At 38.7% G+C, this 23,837-nt stretch overlaps 1 protein-coding gene across 5 annotated transcripts in view; it reads right to left on the bottom strand.

The window, feature by feature from the left end:
- Positions 1 to 23,837, bottom strand: part of LOC113169761 (cytoplasmic dynein 2 heavy chain 1) — a 95,286-nt gene that overhangs the window by 47,003 nt on the left and 24,446 nt on the right. For 2 of the 5 annotated variants that reach the window (XM_026371444.1, XM_026371453.1), the window contains 31 exons: positions 23,681 to 23,813; positions 23,225 to 23,432; positions 22,999 to 23,128; positions 22,470 to 22,625; positions 22,055 to 22,314; positions 20,706 to 20,952; positions 19,963 to 20,114; positions 19,667 to 19,811; positions 18,715 to 18,817; positions 17,058 to 17,222; positions 16,116 to 16,240; positions 15,481 to 15,729; positions 15,034 to 15,142; positions 14,496 to 14,609; positions 14,081 to 14,223; positions 13,610 to 13,694; positions 11,748 to 11,911; positions 11,263 to 11,400; positions 10,201 to 10,314; positions 8,734 to 8,894; positions 7,958 to 8,081; positions 7,667 to 7,788; positions 7,366 to 7,452; positions 5,737 to 5,863; positions 4,712 to 4,853; positions 3,789 to 3,898; positions 3,480 to 3,500; positions 2,480 to 2,578; positions 1,619 to 1,742; positions 531 to 694; positions 119 to 238 (listed from right to left, as the gene is read on the bottom strand). In XM_026371444.1, coding sequence (XP_026227229.1) covers positions 119 to 238; positions 531 to 694; positions 1,619 to 1,742; positions 2,480 to 2,578; positions 3,480 to 3,500; positions 3,789 to 3,898; positions 4,712 to 4,853; positions 5,737 to 5,863; positions 7,366 to 7,452; positions 7,667 to 7,788; positions 7,958 to 8,081; positions 8,734 to 8,894; positions 10,201 to 10,314; positions 11,263 to 11,400; positions 11,748 to 11,911; positions 13,610 to 13,694; positions 14,081 to 14,223; positions 14,496 to 14,609; positions 15,034 to 15,142; positions 15,481 to 15,729; positions 16,116 to 16,240; positions 17,058 to 17,222; positions 18,715 to 18,817; positions 19,667 to 19,811; positions 19,963 to 20,114; positions 20,706 to 20,952; positions 22,055 to 22,314; positions 22,470 to 22,625; positions 22,999 to 23,128; positions 23,225 to 23,432; positions 23,681 to 23,813 — 4,341 coding nt within the window. The remainder of the gene's footprint in view (positions 1 to 118; positions 239 to 530; positions 695 to 1,618; positions 1,743 to 2,479; positions 2,579 to 3,479; positions 3,501 to 3,788; positions 3,899 to 4,711; positions 4,854 to 5,736; positions 5,864 to 7,365; positions 7,453 to 7,666; positions 7,789 to 7,957; positions 8,082 to 8,733; positions 8,895 to 10,200; positions 10,315 to 11,262; positions 11,401 to 11,747; positions 11,912 to 13,609; positions 13,695 to 14,080; positions 14,224 to 14,495; positions 14,610 to 15,033; positions 15,143 to 15,480; positions 15,730 to 16,115; positions 16,241 to 17,057; positions 17,223 to 18,714; positions 18,818 to 19,666; positions 19,812 to 19,962; positions 20,115 to 20,705; positions 20,953 to 22,054; positions 22,315 to 22,469; positions 22,626 to 22,998; positions 23,129 to 23,224; positions 23,433 to 23,680; positions 23,814 to 23,837) is intronic. The other 3 variants (XM_026371462.1, XM_026371470.1, XM_026371479.1) reach the window with 3 other exon arrangements.

Raw genomic sequence — 23,837 nt, 5'->3', positions numbered from 1 at the left:
AACTAAGCATTCCAATTTAAAAGAAAAGGCAGCTAACACACTGATTGTTATTAGGTTGTCTAATGATTATATTAATATGCTTGCACAGGTTTGCTTGCTTTATATCTGCACTGTGTACCTCTAACAATGATTCTTCCAACTGAGCCAGCTGTATCTTCTTGTCTTCCTCTTGTTGTAGCAGTCTTGTTTTCTCAGTCTCCAATTCTGGCTTCTCCTGCTGGATGGTCAAGGCTAGCAGCTAATGCCCAGACATGCAAGCACAAACAAATCAGCAAATCAGTCTCTGACAAAGCTGAAACAGCAGAAACTCTGCAGCATACAGTACTTGAAGCTACAGTCTTAACTGGAAAAGACTTTAGTGCTTTTACTTTACTGTATTATTTTACAAAATATTATGACAGACTGTAGCCTACATACAATGGAGTTTGTTCAACACTGCTCCAACAAAAATGAACAAAGTCTCTCAATTTTACTATTTATGGCGGGGTAGATTGCATCTTGTGTATTCGAGGATGAGTTATGTGGGTTACCTGTCCTCGCAAGCCCGCCCTAGTGGTGGTGAAGTTGACTTCAGTCACCACAGATACAGCATCAGGCGGGATAAAGGGAGCGGGATTCCGTGTTGCCAGGAAGAGACGGAATTCCTCATTGTAATCAATAACCTTGTCTCCAATCTGAACCACATATCTAGGACCTGTGTGTGGACACCCGTGCCAATGTTGGAAAGGAAGAAACAGAGAACACGACTTAGAGTTACTTGCAGTATTCTAACCCTAATTCTTGTCTTCTAGAGGTCTGCAATGCAGTACTGCCACACCTGTCTTCCTTCTTTTTTCAATCCTGTTCAACACCACTTTTAAGTGGATGACTTGCCCTTTCTCACACTTTCTCTGCCCCCACTTCTTCCAATTCAGCTTCCAATAGACAACCACCTCTCCCAGGATGATTCACAGCTTTATGAATCACCCTTTTTTCACAGGTATGCTTCTAAAGTGATTGGTATGTGATTATCTGAACTAAGAAACTAAAATATCACAATGTATGTCAGGAGCTTCAAAAATAGCAAATTAACACAATATATTTTGTGAAAATGCTTTCATGTTTTTAATTTTTAAGAAAATTAGATTTTATAAAAAATATTTGTTATTTTATACAAATAGCATTTGTCCAATATACAGCATCTCCATTCTTATTTTAAATAGTAAACATCAGTTCCCAATATCTATAAGTACTGCTTACAGCTGAATACATCTTTATCTTTATTCATACAACCTCTTCTTAAATTATACTTTTTCTAAGTCAACTGTTATCAATACCACTCATCAAAACTCAAAGTCTAATGACTTTCACTCAGTATGAACAGTACAGTATGTGGCTATGAGATGTGACAGTGTTATTCATGGCACACAGAGAAATGCTGGTCAGTAGGGGAAGCTGTGTTCTGGTCCCGTGTGCTGGACTAGTTATTTATTTATCCTTAGAAATGTATTTATCTCTCAAAATGGAATTTCACTACAATTGCTGCCATGTAGAGGCGATTATTCAGCTTAATGGAAAAGTTTTCCCACCCAAGCTTTATATGGAGAGTGTGTTTGTGATAGTGAGTGCATATGCATACCTTGTGCTATGAGGTCCCTCCTCAGCAGCGGATAGAGCACAGGTTCAACCCCATCCATCTCTTGAATGATGAGAGTTTTTCCAAATCTGACTGCCAGCTCGAGGGATGTCATGAAGTTACTATCCTACAGTGAGCAGGCAATCAGACAAAGACTTGTAACAATATATTGAAAAACAATATGGGTTAGTGACACAGTGCTCTGTAACACATCCTAGTAATATTATTACTATGCCCCAAAACACTTAGCAAATCACAAATTAAATACATAAAAGTGCCCAGCTTCAACATCTATTCTGTTCCTGGTGAACAGACCTGTGATAACAGCAGGTTAATGGAGGACAGTGCAGTTGACACACAAAGGACAAGCGGAAAGTGTTGTTATATCTTGTTAAAGGTAGTATGAAGGAAACAAATACTGATACATTACTGCTTCAGGGGTGTAATAAATAATGGCACAAATTTTTCAATTACAAGCTAGTAATGAATAAGTGAATAATAATAAGTGAGTAACGAGTGATACAGTGCTACAGTGATTAATGTTACCACATCATTTGTTAAAATCAAAAACTAGAGAAATTGATGAGAAGGGTAAAAGTGGCAACTAAATGACTACAGCATACTAATGGACTTTAAATAGACTTGGATTCATCAGGTTTAAGGTTGACTGATCTGAACAATCAGCAGTGTGTGAAAATGAGTTTCCAAAAGAACGGTTAATTAACTTGTGTGTGTGTGTGTTGTGTGTGTTGTTGTGTGTGTGTGTGTGTGTGTGTGTGTGTGTGTGTGTGTGTGTGTGTGTGTGTTTGAAAGAGAAAGAGAGCGATAGACTGAGAGATTTAGATAGTGTGTTTGTGTGTTTACCTGCTGGTTGATAACTTCTAGTCTGTGCTGTTTGAGATGAGTACATAGCCACTCTGTAGCTCGGGACGACGGGTCAATCAGGAACGGACAGGCAACACTCTGTGTGTACAGCAATTACAGAGAACTGTGTGTCAATTTAACTTGATTTGGAAAGGTTTTACTTAGAAAGAAGCTTGTTTACTGAGGAAAAGGAGGCATGTATGTAGGTAGTTCTGTTGTCTCTTGCTGCTGTCATTCTTATCGACCAATGTCATTCCCTTCCAACTAAAGGAATGTCCACCACCCTGCTCTCACCCTGTGTACTTCTATTTCATGGTCTCTTGCTCAGGTCTTCTTTTTCTCAGACCATCTCAAACCTGTTATTGGTCTATTCCCCTTTTCTTATTCTGTGTACTGATAGGAGTAACCCTAGTGTATTTTTTTTGTTGTTATAGTTGTTTCTTCTTTACACAAATATTACATCTATCTCTTTAAAAGTCAGTAACTAACTAAGTACATATTGTAAATAAAGTGCATTTTATTTATTACTGATGTAATATTGAATTCAGATGCTTACAAACCAGCCACCAACCACACAAAGCTAGACTAAAAACAACAGTAGGAAAGTGTGAGTGTGTGTGTGTTTGTGTTTATATGAATTTGAATAACGGAGCTGGAACAGCTGGCTAGTTTAGCGGTAAGATCGCTGCCCTCCATGGCTGTGACCTACCTCCAGTATGGGTTCTTAGGCAAGACCTCCTTACGCTTACCATTCCCTTGTACCTCACTTGTAAGTCGCTTTGGATAAAAGCGTGTACCAAATTACTAAATGTAAATTTAAATGTAAAATTAATGCATGATCCAATTTCATTGCATTTTAGTAGTGTTGTTTAGCATTTATAAAACACACAGTAAAGGGTAGATATACACAAACACATGCACACAGTGAAAGAAACTGAGATACTACACTAAATTACAGTAGGTGTGGGAAATAAGGATGAAAGATTGATGAACTTCTTACCCGTAAATTGAATGCATTGATCTGAACCCAGCAATGGTAAAACAACACACAAACACAATACAGACATATGGGTGATAGATAAATGACAAAGGGCAGAACTCTTGATATGATCATTACTATGGAGAATGACTGTTACAAATAAAAGTTGCAGTAATAATGTACTTTTTACATCAAACAATGAATATAACAAGATGCACTGTACTACGATAATAACTTCAAAAAGATCTCAACTGACTGAAATTAAATTCAAAAAGAAGAAAAGAAAAACATAGAAATGAAGGATGACAGATAGGTAAATGAATAGCTGACCTGTAGTATAACCAACGCATTCTCCATGGAGAGGTCATCAGATGGCAGTCCTTGACTCTTCCAGATCAACTGCTCACTCTCCGAGCACAGGAATGACCGCAAATCAAACTCTGGTACAAACATGGTAAAAATTGTTGCTTTTACATATACACACTAAAATCATTTTAATCTAATCTCAGATACTGCGCATTGGACATTCCGGCAGCCATTTGACAACAAGTCCCAATTCAACAGTAGTGCCTAAACACATTATATTACACTTTAAGTGGAGTCACTAAGTAATCTTGACAACTTGTGGAGAAGCCATTCGATGAACACAGGGATTTAGAAATGACAGTGGGTCAAGTGGATGACTCAGCTGTTTGGGATTTACATGCACATCTGAAGCCCCGAGGGAAAAAGACTGCCAACAGAATTATATGGTCAGAGCCAATAATGACTCAACACTGCTGAAAGGGAGTTTGCCCATGTTTTACAGGTTCATTTGTGTGGATGGACTGTTAATATCTGAACACAAGAGCTGACAAATTAAGGTCACTATGCTTGCTATATAAAAAGTAAAATCCCAAAACAGGATTAAGCTTTAAGAGTTTAATTATGTGGTTACTCGCATGATTAAAAATGATGACTTCCCTGAAGGTTTACAGACAAAACCTCATCATGATTGGAAATAGGCTGTTCACTTTGTGTGAATTGCAGGCATGTAGTGGTAAATAGTTCAACTGTCATCAAGCAATGTTAAAACTTTCCTCTTGATTGGATTATTTAATCAGCACTAATACCCTTGGAACACTGTACAAGTACCATACGTACCAACACATTGCATTGTGCCGTGTGTGTGGGTAGAAGTGTGTTTTCAGGCAGTTTGGCATTGGAATTGGCATATGCTGATGCTACTGTCTTAGCCTATATAGTATATTTACTCTGTAGTCCAGATTGAGCCATCCATGTTTCCAAACAGTGTCTTCTATGGTCTTCAGGAGCTGCAGACAGATAGGTGATGAAGGCTGCTGCAAGCATTGCCCTCATGGGCAGCGTATCCAACTCATCCTTTATCTCGGACATCTTATTTAGACGGAGATATGCACAAGAAAAAGGATGAGAGAGGATTAACAGGAGAGTAGGTGATTAGGGTGAAGTAAAGCAACATAAAAACATCACAAGGATTGGGGGGAGAATATAAAAAGAGCAAGGGATTAGAAAAGTTAAAGACTGAGTTAAAACACAAAGGGAAAGACATTACTGCAGTGATTTCTAGTTGATCTGAATTTTTTTAAAGTAGACTAGTTCCAAGCAAGGGTATGAGAAAAAGTCCATGTTTAATAAATAGCTATGCCTCAGATTTCATTGACAAGCTTCATGACCTTGAATGTCCACACTACCTAACTGCATTAATGCAGTCAAATATCTTGCCACTTTCTATACTTCAAGACAAAACTTAATTATTATTATTGCGTCTATTTCTGCACCACTTGCTCTGTAGTTGTGTTCCCCTCTCTATGTGGCTCTTCCTTCCCTTGAAACACTGAAACAGCTTAGAGGCATTAGCATACCACCACAGCTACAGCATAGTGTGCAAAAGAGTTCGGGATGAAGTTTGTGTGTGTGTATGTGTGAGTATATGGAAATACGTGAGTAGAGAGTAAACTGGCTCTTTGGTGCGGGCCTTGAGGGAAGCAATGAGTGTGAGTGTGTGAGAGAACGTGTATATATGTGTGTCTCAGGAAAAGATTGAGTGTTTTAATTAAGGTGCAGACAGATGCTGTGGAGAGGAGTAAAAACAGCCAGAAGGGACCCAAGACAGCAGGATCTATCCCCCTGACACACACACACACAACTGAATGCACACCTCCTGTTGCTCTTACATGGTAAATGAGCACCTTTCTAAGTAAATGTGTATAACCTCCCACACCAATACACATATAAACAGACCCATACATCAAACTACCTGTGCGTTCCACCGTGTGTGTTCTCCATCCAGTTGTGATATGAGCTGCTGGGCAGCATTAATTGTGCCCTGAGCTTTTGTCACCTCAGCCTCCAACTTAGCTGCCTCGGTGGTATGGCACTGAAACCTGAAGAAAGAGTGAGGAGGACATGGGGTCATAAAAGATATGCATTTTCCATTATGGGATTATTGGACATTAAAAGTAGAGTAGGATAGAGTAGGAAAGATCTACATGTGACATATAGGTTGCTTAAGGCAAAGGTTGAAGATATTCAAAGAAAGAGCAAGACAAAAAGCACAAGGGTTGGTCACAGCGGCAGTTTAAGTTCACTTTTGTTGAACTTTGACCTGTTAGCGACACTGGCCAATGTTCAGCCAATTTAAAAGGAGTAGAAAAGGCCTGCCTTTCAGGCAGTATTGATTTTACCATTGTTTATATAACTGAATGGTCAAAGAATATAGACTTGGCAAAAATGGCTTGTACCCTTCTGTTAAAGAAAGAAAAACCCACAGAGGTCACTGAAAAAACTTGAAATAGACAAAAGTAATAATTTAGAAAAAACTTACTACAAATTAACTCGTGAAAATCAGACATGGCTTTTGAGTTGTGGTTTAACAGAAGTCTATTAAAAAATAAACTAATACTACTCCACACTGCATGTTTCAGCTCTTTGCACAGATGTTCAATAGGATTTTGATCAGGACTCATCCAAGGCCACCTCAGAACAGTCCAATGAGTTGTTCTTAGCCATTCTTGGGTGTTTTTTAGCTGTGTTTTGGGTCATTATCCTGTTGGAGGACCTTTATATTATCAGATAATACCAATAATTTGTATTATCTGTCTCTTCAATTTGTCACTGACTGTCCTCTTGCTGCCATGTACAGCATTGTTGGCTACAGTCCTGTAAAACCTAAAACTGCTGAATAAAATGTGCAACTGTAGTCATAGAAACATCAAGCTGTTCGGAGATGGTCTTGTAGCCTTTACCTTTAACATGTTTGTCAAATTTTTCTAAACTCCTGGGACAACTCTATTAGCTCTCTCTACTCTTTAGCTTTCTGTGGTCTATGTTGAGCGTGGTACACACCATGATACCATATGGTCCAGTGAATTTTCACTCTTTAAATGAGCAGACTCACTGAATATAAGTTTGTAGACACATGTGATGCTAAATACAGGACACACTTTTGTTAAACATGTCATCTTTTCTAGGGGTAGCATTTTTGTCCAGGCCAGTTTCAGTAGTTTGCTTTCTTTCTTTTTTTTAACTTGTTGAACTACAACTAAAAATCTATGTCTGATTTGAGTAAATGTAACTTTATTATTACTCTTCTCAGTTTCAAGTTATTTCTTTATTCTTTCTTTAACAGAAGGGCACCAACAATTTTTACCACATCTGTGACAGCAGCAGAGAATATGAAAAGCTATTGTTAGCTGTTGAGTTTGGTTTCTACATATTTTTGCAGGTTAGAACTAGTCATAAGAATGCTCATCATTCTTATGGGGTTTATCATAAACACATTTAAAGCATGAATTTAGGATGATGTAACAAGCATACAATATTTTTTCAAAGGTGAAATACACTGGAAGGAACAAAGGCAGGAAGAACAGAATCTTGGGAGGCATACTTCTCTTTTAAATCGTTGACTCTGGCGCCAACAGAGTTGAGCTGATCTTCCAGCTTATTCTTTCTGCTTTCTGTCTTCTTCAGGTTTCTGATCACACGCACAAAACACAGAAAGGCATATTATGTGTGTCTGTGTGTATTCTTAAGTGTATGTCTGTGAATTAGAGACCATAACTTCACCGACGAGCACAGCATCTTTGTGACAATCGCTTAACATAAATTAGGTCTATGTCTAGCTGTGTTTACCACCAATTAAGGTGTTTCTGGTGTTTGTCTGTTTGTGTATGCGTGTGTGTTCCTACTCCAGTAGCCCGGCCTGCTCTCTCTCCAGTGGCTCTATCCTCTCCAGGACGTGAGAGTACTGGACGTTGGCTTTGACCCAGGCAGCCAGAGGAGCAGCTGCGGCACTTGCACGCTTTGCATTCTGACCATTAAAAAAAAAAAAAAAAAACAAAACAAAAAAAAAAAAAAGCAAACAAGAAAACAACTCAGTTTTAACAACAGCAACTTCAGGCGTTTTCAACGTCTTCATGCGTTAAAAACATCCACCAACCCCACATCTAATTCTCACTCTGCTATCATGGTCAGCTGACCTTGGGGTCAAAAGATGCCTTATTCCTGTTGAGCAGCTCTTCCACGCTCTGGCGAATCTCAGGGGTGATGTTCCTGGCTTCGCATGTAGCTATGTCTTCCCTTACACCACGCTTAGCCAAAAAGCTACAGAAAGAAGGGATGAAGGGGAGAATAAGAGAGGATTGGACATGAGCATTTGACAAATTAGCACTGAAAAAAAGAGAGCCAAACAAAAAAGATGCTGGGCATGGAAGTCTGAAGTTAGTAAATTAAAGAAGTGGTCGAAGTAATACAAGAAATTATGACATTACTGTTAATTCTACCTTAATATTGCATATCACACATTGTACAATCATTTACAGCTCATACTCTACACCACTCATCTTTAGAAAATCCACACAAATTCACAAATTGTACAAAGTTTTTCATAGACATATTAATTTATTATTATTATGAGGTTATGTAAATTTGTGAGGTCATGTAAATCAGATGTTTTTGTCTTTATATTTTCCATGACCTAATGTTTCTTCATGCTAACCATTGCTGAAGCTGTTTCCTTATCTCAGTCATTTCCTAGCTGTGTCATCACTTTCCACATCTTCTTCCTGTGTTCACATCCATCCATTAACACCCCATCACCTCCTCACACCTCTTTTTGTGAATCTAGACGTGTTGAAGATCATCATCAGTTTAATTGCTCCCAACGGGGAAACTTTCTCCTTATCTACAGTAGATATTCATCCCTCTTTTACGCCCTTGTTCAATCTCTCCTTTAATACATTTTTTCCCCTCTCACCTCTTCATGCTGACCCAAGAGGTGTCAAAGATGCCCATCAGTCTTAGCACCCCTTCCAGGATGTCTCTTATGACATCAGGGGGCATGCGGAGGGAGCGTATCTCAGACAGAGCTTCAGGCTTGATGTTTCCCACTGCACGCTTTGCTTCATCTACCAAAGGCTACAGGGCAGCAGTGATAAGGTGGAAAGTAAGTGATGGATAGGTACAGCTTTAAATATACTGTATGTCTATGTAACATACAGTACCAAAGTGTAAAAGTTAAAAGTTTGGGATCACTTGTAAATTTCTTTGTTTTCCAAAGAAAACACATTTTCATGCAATTCACAAACAAACAATAAAATTAATCAGATGATTTTTAAAGAATCATCTACATTTTTGCATAGAGGCCCATTATTACCAATTGTCAGTCCTCTGCATCAATTTCATGGTATTGCTGCTAATTCAAGTTAATAATTTTATAATGTTCATTGATTATGAGAAAACCCTTTTGCAATTGTGTTGCTCAGCTGAGAACAGTAGTACTAATGCAAACTAAGCAAACAAGGGAGCATGGCATTCTTTACGTTAATTTAGTATCTGAACATCAGCAGTTGTTTGTTTATAGGTTCTAATAGGTACCAATAGCCAGAAAGAAATACCTTTCATTAGAGATTCATCAGTCTATTTTTGTTGTAGAAAGAAAGGCTACTAAATGCTAGCAATTGTGAAGACACTTACAATGTCTTCCTGCTGTTAACTACTTCCCTTAGAGAGCTGGCCAAACTGGCTCTCACAGAAAAAGGAGTGGGAGGCACCAACGCACAACTGTGCAAGAAGATAACTATCTGTGTGTAGTTTAAGACAACGACACCTCACAGGTCCTATTTAGCTGCACTAAATAGTACATGTCAAACACCAGTGTCAGCATCAACAGTGAAGAAGAGACTTCAGGATGCTAGATTTCATGGCAGAATTGCCAATAAAAAGCCGTATCTCAGACTGGCCAATTTAAACAAAAGACTGAGATGGGCAAAAGAGCACAGACATTGGACACTGGAAGACTGGGAGAAGGTGCTGTCTACAGATGAGTCCGTGTTTGAGGTGTTTGGATGAAACAGATAAGCATTTGTGAGACGCAGAACTAATGAAAAGATGCTAGGAACAGGATTATAATAAGAGATTTGTACAGAGTGGAAGCAACGCTATCAAAATTCACAGCTAGGAGGCCTAAGGTCTGCCTGGCTGTTTTTTTTATAAAGGAAAAGTTTGTACAACACAGTCATCATTTCCATCAAAATCATTATTTATAACTCTGCCAATGTCAGCATGTCCTGTTCTTTTGCTATATTTCTTATTAAGACTAATTTTATGTTTGTTTCCTTGGAAAAAAATGAAACATCTAAGCGATCCCAAAGTTTTGAGCAGTAGTGTATGTATTTCTATACATGTCATCATAATGACTGCATAAGTCAATCAAACAACTCACCTGTACTTCCTTCAGCTCATGATCTATTTTGGCCTTTCTCTCTTCAATCTTGGACACTTCATGAGCCATCTTCCCTTTTATCTTTTCCATCTCTGTCTTCTGGTCACTGGCATTCTAAATACCCAGAAAGATTATGTGACATTTGAGTGACTGTGCTGGATTAAAAGAATAAATAAAACTAATCAAAAGCAAATCTCTCCATTGACTGTTTCCCCAATTTAGTCATTCCTCATTACCAAAAATGTAAATTTGCGTGCTCTTCCACTGCTTCCTTCTCTCCAACTTTTCGAAGCTCACAGTCTATCACTCTTCCACCTAGTTTGTTGCTACCTTTTATCTCTTTGTCCCAGTCTTTCTCAATTTTCCCTGCTGTCTCCATCTCTACAGGAGGCAGAGCTGCAACCGCCCTAAGGGATCAGTCTATTCGTTAATTATCACTCTGCAAGCTGACTTCATTGACAGTTCTATCTCCCTCTTTTCCCCATCTCACTGTAAAAGCAGATTCCCCAAAGAGAGAAAGTCAGAAGAATATCACAACTAATGATTTCCCTCCACAATAATTTCAGATGCCCATGCATCCTCTAGATGGAGTAAGCAGGAGGCATAGGAAACTTGGATATGAGGAGAAAGTAAACACGGGATTAGAAGCCACAGAACAAATACATGTGCATTTCAAAAAAAGTAAATAAATACAGTGTTTTTACAGCAAGGATGACAAAGCCTAGGGGAAGAGAAGAGAAGAGAAGAGAAGAGAAGAGAAGAGAAGAGAAGAGAAGAGAAGAGAAGAGAAGAGAAGAGAAGAGAAGAGAAGAGAAGAGAAGAGAAGAGAAGAGAAGAGAAGAGAAGAGAAGAGAAGAGAAGAGAAGAGAAGAGAAGAGAAGAGAAGAGAAGAGAAGAGAAGAGAAGAGAAGAGAAGAGAAGAGAAGAGGGCCATAGTTAGAGTTGCAAGGAGGACAGATGTAACTTGGAGGACAAATGAAACCCTGGAGGACTGCTGCCCCGCCTGTTATTGTCAAAGTTACACACAGTGACATACACACATTTACAAACAAACACACACACCTGCATGGAGCTGGTGATTTCCTGCAGGGCAGAATCTGCCTCCTGTTGTTTAGTCTTCAGCAGTGCACTCTGCTCTGCAGCCCGCCTCTTCAACTCATCGACCAATGCCTTGGCTTCGTTCAGCTTAGAAACACCTGCCTGCAGGCAAATTTATAAATTAAAAAAAAAAAACAAGTAAAGTTTAGGTAATCAAATTTAGTTTTTCAGCAATAAACATTCTGGTAATTTTCGTATAATACATGTGTACGCCCCTGCTTATATTCTATAATATATAGAGTTTTGTATCCCTGCTTTAGCACTAACAAACGATTACATTTATTCTACATACTATTTATTTGTTACCATCAATTACAAGAAACATTTACATTATATTTTAGAGATACACAAAAACAACTGCATTTGTGGAAAATAATCAAAAATGGGAAATCCAGTAAAAGTACATATTTCCATAGTAGTAGTGCCATGTAGAACAGGTTATATTTTACCTGAAGATGCTGTTGTCTTGTCGTGAGCTGGCTTTGCTTCCGGCTGTATAATGCAGTGTAAACATGCAGAAAGGCCATGTACTGGCTGGGTGTTGCGCCATGTTCTCTACATGACTCATGGACCATCAGGAACAAACGGCACAGGTCTCCTCGTCCAGACCCTGCTGGGAGCAAAAGATGAAGAAGCTTGTGAGGACAAACTGGCTTGAAGTTATGAGGTCTTTTTTTTTTACATTAAACAGAAACATACTAGAAAAATAAAGCCAGAAATATGAATAAAAAAAGCTAAATTATCATCTTATGGTTACCTTATTAAAACGAAATTTGCTGTAATTGTAAAATGTATGGTTAAGATACAGCACCTATCAAATACTGATAAAAATGTTTGTCCAAAACCTTCTTTTCACCCTTATGATATTACTCTTGTAATATTGCAAATATGATAGTATATATATATAAGTATATCATGTGAAGAGCAGTGTATTAAGTCCAGGAGCAAAATGAAAATGACAGTGAACCTAAAATAACCAATTACTATTGTATATTTTCCCCTCCAAAAGTATTGAAAAAGTGGGGCTAGCTTCCTTGCTGTTCCTTAAGAAAACAACTTAGAAGATAGCACCTTTTGTTTGAACTCATTTTCTGTATAAGCAGAAGTGTTCGAACCTGACTGACAGATGTCAGATGTCAGTATGTTTTGTTGCCTAATTGTGTCCTATTATATTGATTATTCAAACAATAAATAGCACTGAATGTCTACACTCAGATACGGATTTGGGTTTTGGCTGTTCAGACTGCATTCATAGTCAAGAGGTGTAACAACCATGAAAACCAGAGAGCTGTCTACAGGTGGAAAAACAAGCAATTGTAAAGCTGAGAGAAGATGGAAAATCAATCAGACCCGTCAGGAGAAGAAGGAAACCACTGGTGTACAAACTAACCAATGTGGAATGAGTGGAGTAAGGAAGACAACAGAAGTTGATAATAGATGTATTGAGACAGCTGCAAAGAAAGACCCTAAAACAACTGTTAGTGACATCAGCAACAACCTCCAGATGGCAGGAATGAAGGTATCACAACTACTGTTCACAGAAGACTTCATGAACAAAAGTACAGGCGACACCAGAAGACAGCAAGCAAGAAGAATAGGAAGGCCAGGCTAGAATTAGCCAAAAAGTACAGAAAAGAGCCTCACAAATTCAAACATTTTATGTACTGATGAGACAAATATAAACCTTTACAAAAATTAAAAATGAATGAGAAAGACAGGATCTGCTCATATGCCCCAAAATACAAGCTCATCTGAAAGACACAGTGGAGGTAATGTCATGGCTTGGGCTTGCATGGCTTCTTCTGGGGCAGGTTCATTAATTCTTATTGGTGATGTTACACGTGAAGGCAACAGAAGGCAGAAGGCTACATACATATTTTGTCTTCCAATTTGAAGAAAGATGCAAGCAAACTGATCAGGAGATCCTTCATCATTTAGCAAGATAATGACTAAAAAACACACAGCCAAAACAACAAAGGAGTTTATTGACGGCAAAGAGGTTTAGGCCAAGTCAGCCTCCGGCCTTAAACCCTATAGAGCAGTTATTAAGTCTTATTCAGTTTAATATATTTTTAGTCAATATTTTCCAAAACTTTTACTCACATGAAAAATATATTCAAACAAACTGTATTATCTTCTAAGTTGTGTATCAGAACCAGATGTAAATATCTGGAAAAAAAAAGCTGAAATGTTTATTGTTTGTTTTATATTCATCTTTTGATGTCAAACCCAATTTTTTTTTTAGTTTTTTTTTTCCCAGCAAAACTAAAGGAACTGGCCTCACTGTTTCTTATTATGCATGTGTTCTTACCTGAGCTTTTCCCCTTGGTGCCCTTTTCTCTTTCATTCTCTTCCCCTCCTGCTCCTTCTGTCTTTGCCAACAATAGCTCGGGAATCTGACAAGATAGAGGTTTACACACACGAAATGTGGCATTTAAATAGAAAGCACTGATTTATGTATTAAATAGAAATCTCGCATAACAGTAATGTGTCAAGTCTGAGATACCACTGGTAAGGTGAAAGCCACACTGTGAACAAGTCAACATTGGATCTGAAACCAGTTGTTGTAATGTTTACCAGTAATTCTGGAGTTATAACAGATTAACTGCTAGCTTTCCAAAAATCTTCACAAGACCAAGGTACAAAAGTCTGTCTTTCAAATTTTCCAGGGAGATATATATACATTCAATTATTAAAACTCAGTATAAAGATCTTTAATTTTCTTTTAATCTCCAAAATCTTTTTGGTGTCATCTTCCCTCTACTAGTTGTGCTCCTCTTACCTTCTTCATGCTGCTTTCAGACCATCCTTCCATCCACTGGACAGAACACTTCCTATAAAAAGCTGGGTTGCTTTCACAGTTAATGGTGAAGTTAGAGTTGGAGCAGTCCATAATAAGAACAATGTGAAGGTTCTGCTGGATTCCTAAGTAAAAAACACAAAGATAAGTCAAAATGTGTTTTTAAATAGAAAAAACTAGTGGGTGAGTTTATTACAAAATACAGAGAGCAAAGGGGAGAGTAACAGTGACAATGTGAATACAGGAATGAAGTCAGATACAATCAGAGAAGAGCATACTGTAGACATGCCGGTGAGTAGGAATAACACATGTGGTAGAGTTTTACAAAGCTGGCAGCAGAATGCAAAAAAAAAAAGAAGCACGCAGATTGTGCTGTCAATAAATACACAGTACTAACTGTAGGAAAAGTAGTTGTAGAGTGGGCCAGTGAATCCATCCTGGGAAGCAGCATCTTTAAGGGAGGAGAGGAGGGGCTCCAGTTCCTCTGGGGTATACAGACCTGGAACCTCACCTGAAACATAACACACACACACACACACACACACACACACACACGCATTATGCACATGATGCAATAATGTATACACGATAATTGGTTAGTTTCCTTAAAACACTAACATCCCTCAAAAGTAGCTAAATACTAAAGACAGTAGAGCCAGGATGCATTACAACTGCATCTTACAGTATATTTGGAGTGCAAAATTTCTTTTCCTAAAATGATCCAGATTACATTCATGGTTATATTCAAATACAGAGCACATATACTCCAATATAGGGCCTGCAGTGGTACTGTCTGATAAACAATACTGTATACAAACTGTATCTAGGTCATCTGAATTCTGAGCTGACTCCTAAGATGAATCCGTTGATAACCTTTAAAAATATCATAAAGACATAAACAAGAAAAAACACACAGACAATAACACAATACACACCTGATGAAAGCAGACTGTTGACCATCTCTAAGAAAGCTGAATGAACAAATTGGTAATCCTCCAACAGTAGAACCACCTGCTGCCCCTCCAGACCTGCCAACTGCATCACCTGCACATGCACAAGTACATACATTACATACATACACAAACTGTGCAGTATATGGTTGATACATATAAGCATGATACACCATGGTATACTGACACCACATTCTTTAGTAACTATCAGTGAACTCATGCACTACAGGTACAGGTGCTACTCAACAAATCATTTTTGCAATTTAAAACTGAAACAAAACATCTGATAGAGTGTTAATGGAAGGACACTTAAATAGCCTACCAGTAAAGTGTAATTACACCTGTCCAGTCTGCAGAAAGTGGTGAGCATGCCACAGCGCACAAACTGATTCAATAATATTTTAACCAACTGATTCAATAATTCACTCTTACCGTCTTGAGATCATTGTTGAAATGCTTAAGAGTATAACCACGGGAGATTTTAGGTGTGAACAATGTGTATCCATGCATGTGTGACACCAGGCACGTGGCTGTATGTCGACCCACTCCGCTCCGACCCGCCAGAAGCAGAGAGCCGCCAGGTCGACTCAAGACACGATCAACTCTAGACACAAAGTCACACACTTCCCAGAACAGGAGAAGGTCCAACTCTCTGTTATCACGACTGTACAGCACTACTCCCTAGAGGAAGAGAAGACAGGGGCACACACAGGTGAGAAGGAGGTGCACCTCAGAGACCTAACCAAATCCTAAGAAATTAAAATAAGGAAACAAACCATTGAAATGAGATGTCAAGATAGCACTAGAAGAAGACATATTCAGATTCTTAACTTTCTCAGCTCCCAAAAATACTGGAAAATAAATCCTGTACTTAAAATTTACCTTTCTGCAAAATACTCTTTTTCAGTGTAGTGCAGCAAAAACTACAAACTGTAGAAGTTTGAAATTGCAAACAAATAAAACACAATGGAAGAAAAAACTTAAATATGTTATTTAAGTACAGTATGCTTAGTTACTTCCCACTACAGTGCATTTTATACAGCACACAATAATTCATCACTGTGTACCTTCTGTATGACTTGTTTTAAGTCAGCAGAATCCAGACGTCCCAGTTGTTTACCATGAGAAGGTAGACACTGGCCTGGAGCAATTACAGCCCCTTCAGAGGCTCCCCATGTCACATAGAAACCATCTGCACGCAGGGGAGTATCACACACTGTTAGTCACGCACCTGCATACAGTACTAGTATGTGCACATCGAATGAGATTAAAACAAACACACAATGAATATCGCAACAGCAGAACTGTCTCTGTCTCTTTGGTGTCTCTATTGTAGCTGCCAGCACTGTAAGCCTTTGTTTAGCAGTTTGAAGGGCTTTGGCTATAGATATGTCATTGTATTTATTCATCAGCCAGGACCTGTTCTTGATCATTACATCTCTATATGTAGCTTCCAACCTTACTTTGCATAAAAAGGACCAGCTATGACACGGTGTCAACGTTTGGCAAGCATTTTGGAAGGCTGCTGTGCACAATATTTACTCCTTTACTATTGTGTTTACATTTACACATAAGGATTCTGAACAGGTTCTGAATCTTTTATTTTCATTTCTCCTACGGTTGCGAGGGGAACTCCTGTGCAACAATAGTAAACATCACTCTGGTATAACTATTGAGGCTTGTATGACCTTGTTCTTATTTATGTCACACTAAGAGTTGGCAGGCAACTAGAACACTGAAGTCTTATCGTAATACACCCAAGATTTAAAAATCTCACCTATGATATTACCTAGGAATTTAAAAGGTACTACCTGTAGATGTGCTGAATGAGAGATTTTAGCATAGGAGTTTTATTTACAATTGAAGTACAGAGCAGTCAAACCAATTAAAAATAGGACACTGTTTTTTTTAAATGCGGCTGTTTTTGATTAGGCAAATTAGACCAACTGACATAAATGCAAAACTGTGAAAGAACAAGGGAATGAAGTGAGAGTACAGCTGTCTCATACCAGTCATGTTGTCTATAGCATCAGAGCCCCAGTCTCCCCGAATGATGGATAAGAGGATGTTGTCAAAGGTGTGAAGGTCTTTTGAGGAAACTAGCCGGTCTCTGAAGAGCCTCCTGGCCTCATATGCTACCACCTCCAACACGCTGTCTGTCACATTAGATTGAGCTAAAAAGACAAATGTGATACACACATATTGGATGGATACTCAGTTTGTCATTAACACACAAGATGGAATTTACCGATTTTGTTATAAATGTGTTTGTGTCACAGTCTATATAACATTCAGCATTCACTTAGCCTGCAGACTAAATTTTAGTGATTCGTGTGCAAAGAGAAATGTTCAGTTTCACATTTACAGCATTTTGTAGTTTCAAAACACAAGTGCTATGAGTCAGGCCTCAAAATGAGTCAATGGTTGTTTTTTTTGGTTAGATATGGCATGACAAGGCATCACCCAGGGTGAGATTAATTTTACAAAATTCCCCCAAGATTTAATGAAGTGCATTTAGCTCAAAACAGACAAGAGGTGCAATCATGGTTCTGGAGGCCAGTGACTTCAAAAGTGTCTGTCACATTATAATGAAAGCACTGAAGACAGGAATCAAACAGAGAATCACTGTGGGGTTTTCCTGACACTAAACTTTAAAAACCACTGGAGAGAAGAAAACACATAATATGCCAAAAAGTCTTAAGAAACCGGTGGTTTATAAATTATTTTCCTGTCCTTACTGGTGACTCCACCTCCAGAATAAACCACAAAAAAAGACAATAAATGTCAACCAGTTCTGATTTTTTAAAGAAAATTACTGGTGTTGATATTTGAATTTGATTATTGCAAATTAAGTTAAGAGAGAAAAATGGAAATTCAATTTATCACTACAACTATTTCATATAAAACACAGGCTATGAAGTGTTGTTAATATATTCATTGAAAGTCACATGCACACTCAAACTCACCACATTCACATTCACTCACAGAATACAGATGAAGAGAGCAAGTTTTTACATACCAGAATGAAGGTGTGCAGCAAAGGGGGAAAGGAAGAAGAAGTAAAAGTTAAAAAATGATGAGTGTAGGAAAAGAAAAGTTTTTCTGCTGACGTGTTTAATTAAAATAAATGATTAGACTCACTATCACAGCAGGAACACATTGCAGAAGGAAAGAAAGAGTGACAGAGAGAGAGATGAAAGTACAGCAAAGGCAGGGGAGAGGATGGTAAAAGAGGGGGTGACAGACGAGTGACAGAGAAGACGTGAGGAAAGACAGAAGAGGCCGGGGGAGAGCGATCGAATTAAGAGAAAGGTGAGAGTTGTAGACAGTAGCTCTGAGCTAAAGAATATTAAAAAACAAACTAAGCTATCTGGTGCTCCTTTCTGATTCTGGCACCACTACTGACTGTTATTAAGACCTCAATGGTCCTCAGCGACAGAAAGATCATGCTACCTGTGGAGTCTAAGGAATCAGCAGAAAGCCAGTGGGGCACTGACTTTACTTTATAGTTTTGTTTTGGATCTGACACTTAAGGCTTACCACATTATAATTTTTTTAAAAGCTATATATTTATGAATCTGGGCCCTGTGAGTTCTAACCTGTTCTCTAACTTAAACAAAATGTCATCAATCATGTATACAAAAGTGCTTGCATGTGTTCAAGTACCTGCAGTCAGGTCATATCGCAGCAGGCTGAGGACCCATTCAGTAAGAATACACGGAGTAAACAGGTAATGACTGTGATCATCCACTGTAAACTTTGCTTTAACCTGAGAGGAAAGAAACACATGAAGACAGGTGATAACATATCTATAGGATATTATCCTGGTTTCTCTGCTGATTTACAGCAATTTGATTCAAGTGTTGTCACTAATATGCATCAATAAGTAATCTACATTTATAAGCTCAATATGTGTTCTATCCATAGAAAAATTGGCCATTTTGGGGATGCATTCAACACACAGGTCCCAATTGTTTGTCTGTAAGCACCACTAAACAACTCTACTGCAGAACTCCACTGTAATGTTAGCTAAATATTTTATTAGTATATTTTATTAATACGTTGCAGTTTTGTCAAAAACATAGCAAAAATGTTTGTCCTGTAACCCAAACTATAAATACACATATAACTTGTTGCAGTGAGAGTCTATCATTTCTTACTTGAAAATGTCACATATGATAAGCTATGCAACATTGTGACATTACTTAACACTTAAGTAAGTTAAATCAAGGAGAAGATAATGGAAATTATTTCTGTCAACTGTACAAAGTTTTTTAAACATCCATCTATGTACCTGACATATACTTGTGCTGTTAATACTCCTTGGTCTAAAAGGACTGTTCATAAATTGCCAAGACTCAAATAAAACCCAAGAATTCAATGAATGCATTTTTAAAGGATGTAAGGGTTTTAGCTGGGCTATTTTGTTTCAAATGACCATCAGTTTGGATGTGTGAGCCTCCTCTCTGCTGAAGAACAACCCTGGATTCAATGTGAAATCACTCAAATACAAATCAGAGTCTCCAGTGAGTTGTTTATGCTTTCACTGTCGCAGGAAACAATGTGCTGCTACAAATATAAATGTGAACACGACTGAGCAGCCTGTCCAATTCAATACCTGTTCGTACAGCTGCACAAGAGACCCAGCCAGCTGGTGTGTCTTCCCCGTGCTAGCCCAGGCTGCCTGGCTGCCCAGGCTATGCTGGAGAACTGGCTGCAGGTATGCTGAGTAGATAGTCTGCAGCTGCTCCCTGTCTGGATAGCTAAAGGCAGATGCAAAGAAGTAGTGAAACACCGGTCAGGGGCAGAATTAGAGGGAGAGAAAGCAAAATGTAAAAACAGGAGAAAGAATGGGGAGATGTTGGAAATGAAAATTATGTATGTCAACTTATTTTGCATTTGCACCTTACTTACTCTATGGTGCAGATGCGTACAATCGAGGAAAAGCGAGAGTTGAGGGAATGGCTCCCAACAGCACCTCCTGTTGACATGGATGCCACGACCTGAACGTTCTCAAGACTCACCCACTCCAGGTTTTCATCATAAAATCCGTTATATGTCAACACCTGGAGGAGTGAGAAAGAGATATGTCTATTTGTGATCATTTCGAAGACTATTCAAGTCACAAAGCTTGTGTAAGAAAAGTTTTCAGTAAGACAGTCCTGAACCCTTGCTAAGGTCATTACAAACTGTCAAAGGACGTATATTCCAGTTTATCTGCGACCACAGCTGCTTGTTTTGGTATCAAACCTTCATAAAGTGCAAACACTGTACATTAAATATATCCCCGTGGTAACAGCGATGGTATGTCTTTTGTATCTTATGTCGTAAAATTTGATTGTTTGAGGAAAACCATAGTAACAGTCAGAGGAACCCGATGTCATGTAAAATGCTTTAAAGCAGTCCTCTGTGTGTGTAACTGTGATGAGTTTAAACCTATATGTCATAAATCCAGGACTCAAAGTCAAAGGCCATTCAAAGACAACACATTATTGTTTATTTATGTTTGTAAAGTTTATAATGCAGAGCACAGAGCAGGAAAAGTCACTGACTCATTGGAATGTTTTTATTTTATATGTAGTTCACATCAGTAACCATATTATCAATCAATTCACATTTTTTTTGTTTCCGTCCTTGTGTCTATATACAATCTCTACCTGTTGCAGGAACGCGGTGAGGTTGCTAGTCCCCCATTTGTCTGGTTTAGGTAGGTTGATGTCTTTTAGGTAAAGGACCAGGTTCTCACAGTCCTTGGGTCTGAAAACTCTGCCAGTGTTCGAGCTGAGCAGCAGGCAGGTCTGACTGAGCTTCTGTAGGACATGGCGAGATGAGGTCTGTGCACTGCAATGGACTACAGCGACTTGGGTGGAGCGTAGCTGAGAGAAGGCATAGCGCAGGAGCATGCTAGACAAAAAAAAAAAGATGTAGAAACAGGTCAAGAAACACACAGGTGATTACAGTATGTACATGCAATAAGACATAATCTCACAGCGGATCGAAGATTCAACAAGACACAGCTCATGTTTAGAACAATGTCAACACAGTAATAAGGCGAGAGGGTAGATGAGTGATAACTCTGTATTTACCAACAGAGCTTACTGTATTGGAAGAACAGTGTTAGACACAATAGACAATCTGTGAACAAACTGGAAAGTAAATGTATGGTGTATGTACGCTCCTCCCTGGATTTTTGTGTACATTAATCAGATGTTCTTTTTTTCAGAAGAATAAGCTGACAAACCCACTGTCTCAATGGCACATTGACCTTTCAGGCAAAGTGAGGCAAAACAAGGGAATGAGAAAAGCCAAGAGTGAGAGAGACTCAACTGGAGTGTAAAAGGCAAACCGAGTGACCCTTGTTCTTTCAACCCCTGGGGAGTGAAGCAATTACTTTTGAGGCAACAACTCTGTACACATACACAAGCCCAAGCATATACCACACACACGAAGATCTGATCCTCCTTCTGACTTGTCAGTGCTTTTACACTAAAGGTCAAGTCTTGAATAAAAGATACTTTGATATTAATGTTGATAGAGTGCTTTTGTCCTTTCCAGTGTCCACATTTGAATGCCTCTGAATTAATAATCCACTTTCTTCCACCATGACCCCACTAACCCTTTTTCTCCAAGTAGACGAACATCAGGTTAGCTTTAAAGAGCCTGCTTACACACAATACCTTAGGAAAATAACATAAAACAATGATTACATTTACATTTAGTCATTTAGCAGACGCTTTTATCCAAGGCGACTTACAAGTGAGGAACAAGGCAGGCAATGATGATCTTAAGCATTCTTCCAATCTATGTCCACTCTGTTACTCATTGTCCTTTACGTGGCTTCTTAAATAAGCCCACCTTATTGTTTTGTTACTTAACCTTGATGACCAAGTTTGCTCTATTCTCCCACAGTACTCCAATTCCTTATGTATATATTTTCAAGTGCGTCTATTTGTTACCTATGTTTAGGCCTAAGCAAATGTTTGTGTTCTGTATGAGTATACATTACCCCTTTCCACAGCCCTCTGGCCCAACCACCATGAAGGGCTGCCTATGCTGAGCAGTGAGCCATGGGAAGAAACAGTGCAGACCTCTCTGCATGTCAGGTGTCTCAATAACAGGTAGCGTGTGTGTGTTAGAGAGTTGTTCCAGTGTGAGACTCTCGGGACGCTGAAACGTATAAGCTGCTAGATGGCCACTGTTGAAGTCATAGTAGGTATCCAGTGGTTTTCTGGTGTCTGGTGGGCTTTCTCTGGCCCAACTCAGCAACTACAGAAGGACAAAGAAATAATATTCCAATATTAATTTTCCCACCCTATCTAGATCCTCCATTAGCATTTGTATAATGACTCATTCTTCATTATTTTTTAGACTGTGGGCATGAATAAAATTTCCATCCTCAAACTAAACACAGGGGTACTTACCTCCTTGGCAAACTCCTGTCGTGTTTTGAGGTTGAGGTTTCCTCCCAAACCTCTAAGAAGACCAACAATGAACTGACCTCTCTCTGTCACATTGTTGAGATGTGACAGACCATTGAACACTGTTCCCAGCAAACTAGTCTCCACCACAAAGTCATTCTGATTAAAGCAGACATCAAGAGACATGGATAAAAACACAAGTTGTATTAAAGCACCTAGATGTGTGAAAGAAAATTTTCTTTCATACAAGGGCCACAATAAATGTTAAACGGGATATAAGGACTGAATCTATAGTATCTACAAAGTCTAATGATTTTTAAAAGTGATCATTTCAGTCTAAAGAATTAATTACACACAACACATAATTTGTGAAGAGAGTACAACATTTTTGTTATTATTATCATCATATATATTGGAAAAACATATATAGCATTTATATATAACATATATAAATATAATTTATGAATAATAAAAGTGCAATAAAACAGTTTATTTTGAGTAATGTTCAGATGTAGGCTAGGGGAAAGATTACCTGTTTAATGACCCAGTCCAAAGCTCGTTGGAAGTAGTCTCCCAGCCAGTTTTCTAGGTTACCACAACACTCCTCTGGCTGAGCCCTCAACCATGACTTCACCAAGGCACCCACATCTATGTCCTCATCACTAAAGACACATATGGGAGAAATTGGAGAATACGAAGAAACAAGAAAGATGGATTTGGACACACTACTTTGAACTCAGTCTACATGGCTGACTGACCTTAGAAATATCATGCCCATGCGTGAGATAGTGGCTGGTGAGGCACAGCTAAGGTCATGAGTCTCGAATAGGAAGTTAACATTGGGTCCAAACTGGATGCGCTCTCCACTAGGCATGGTCAACAACCGATTATCATCAAGCACAGAGTTCAGACTTTCAATCCACTCTGGGTCAATATCACCGTCACACACAATCCACGAGCTCACCTCTAGAAAAAGATACAGTAATTGCAGTACATACTGTAGATGCACAGAGTTAATTTATTTCAATAAAGTACAGAGTAGTGTAAAGTGAATGTAGACCACTGGATGCCACTTTATCTAGTCCATGTAGAGGACTTTGTAAGGTTCTTTGTAAAATGCAATCAACGAGTTAAAGTAGCACCACATTTCACCCAAACTGTGAAAAGTCTATCAGGGACCTCTTTGCACCATTTGAGTGGTGTTGTCTTCTTACCCTGTGGTTCTCTGACCACATTCCTGGCACTGTGTGTAAGGACGCCATCAGCCCATTCTCTGGTGTCCATGTCTATATGTCCTAGTAGCTGTTTTCTGGGCATAGCCTTGGGGTTCACCGTGTACTGCTTCACCTACAAAAATACAGCATCATAAAA

Source organism: Anabas testudineus, chromosome 13 (assembly GCF_900324465.2).
Source record: "Anabas testudineus chromosome 13, fAnaTes1.2, whole genome shotgun sequence".
Lineage (NCBI taxonomy): Eukaryota > Metazoa > Chordata > Actinopteri > Anabantiformes > Anabantidae > Anabas > Anabas testudineus.
This window is presented reverse-complemented; position numbering and strand designations above follow the sequence as displayed.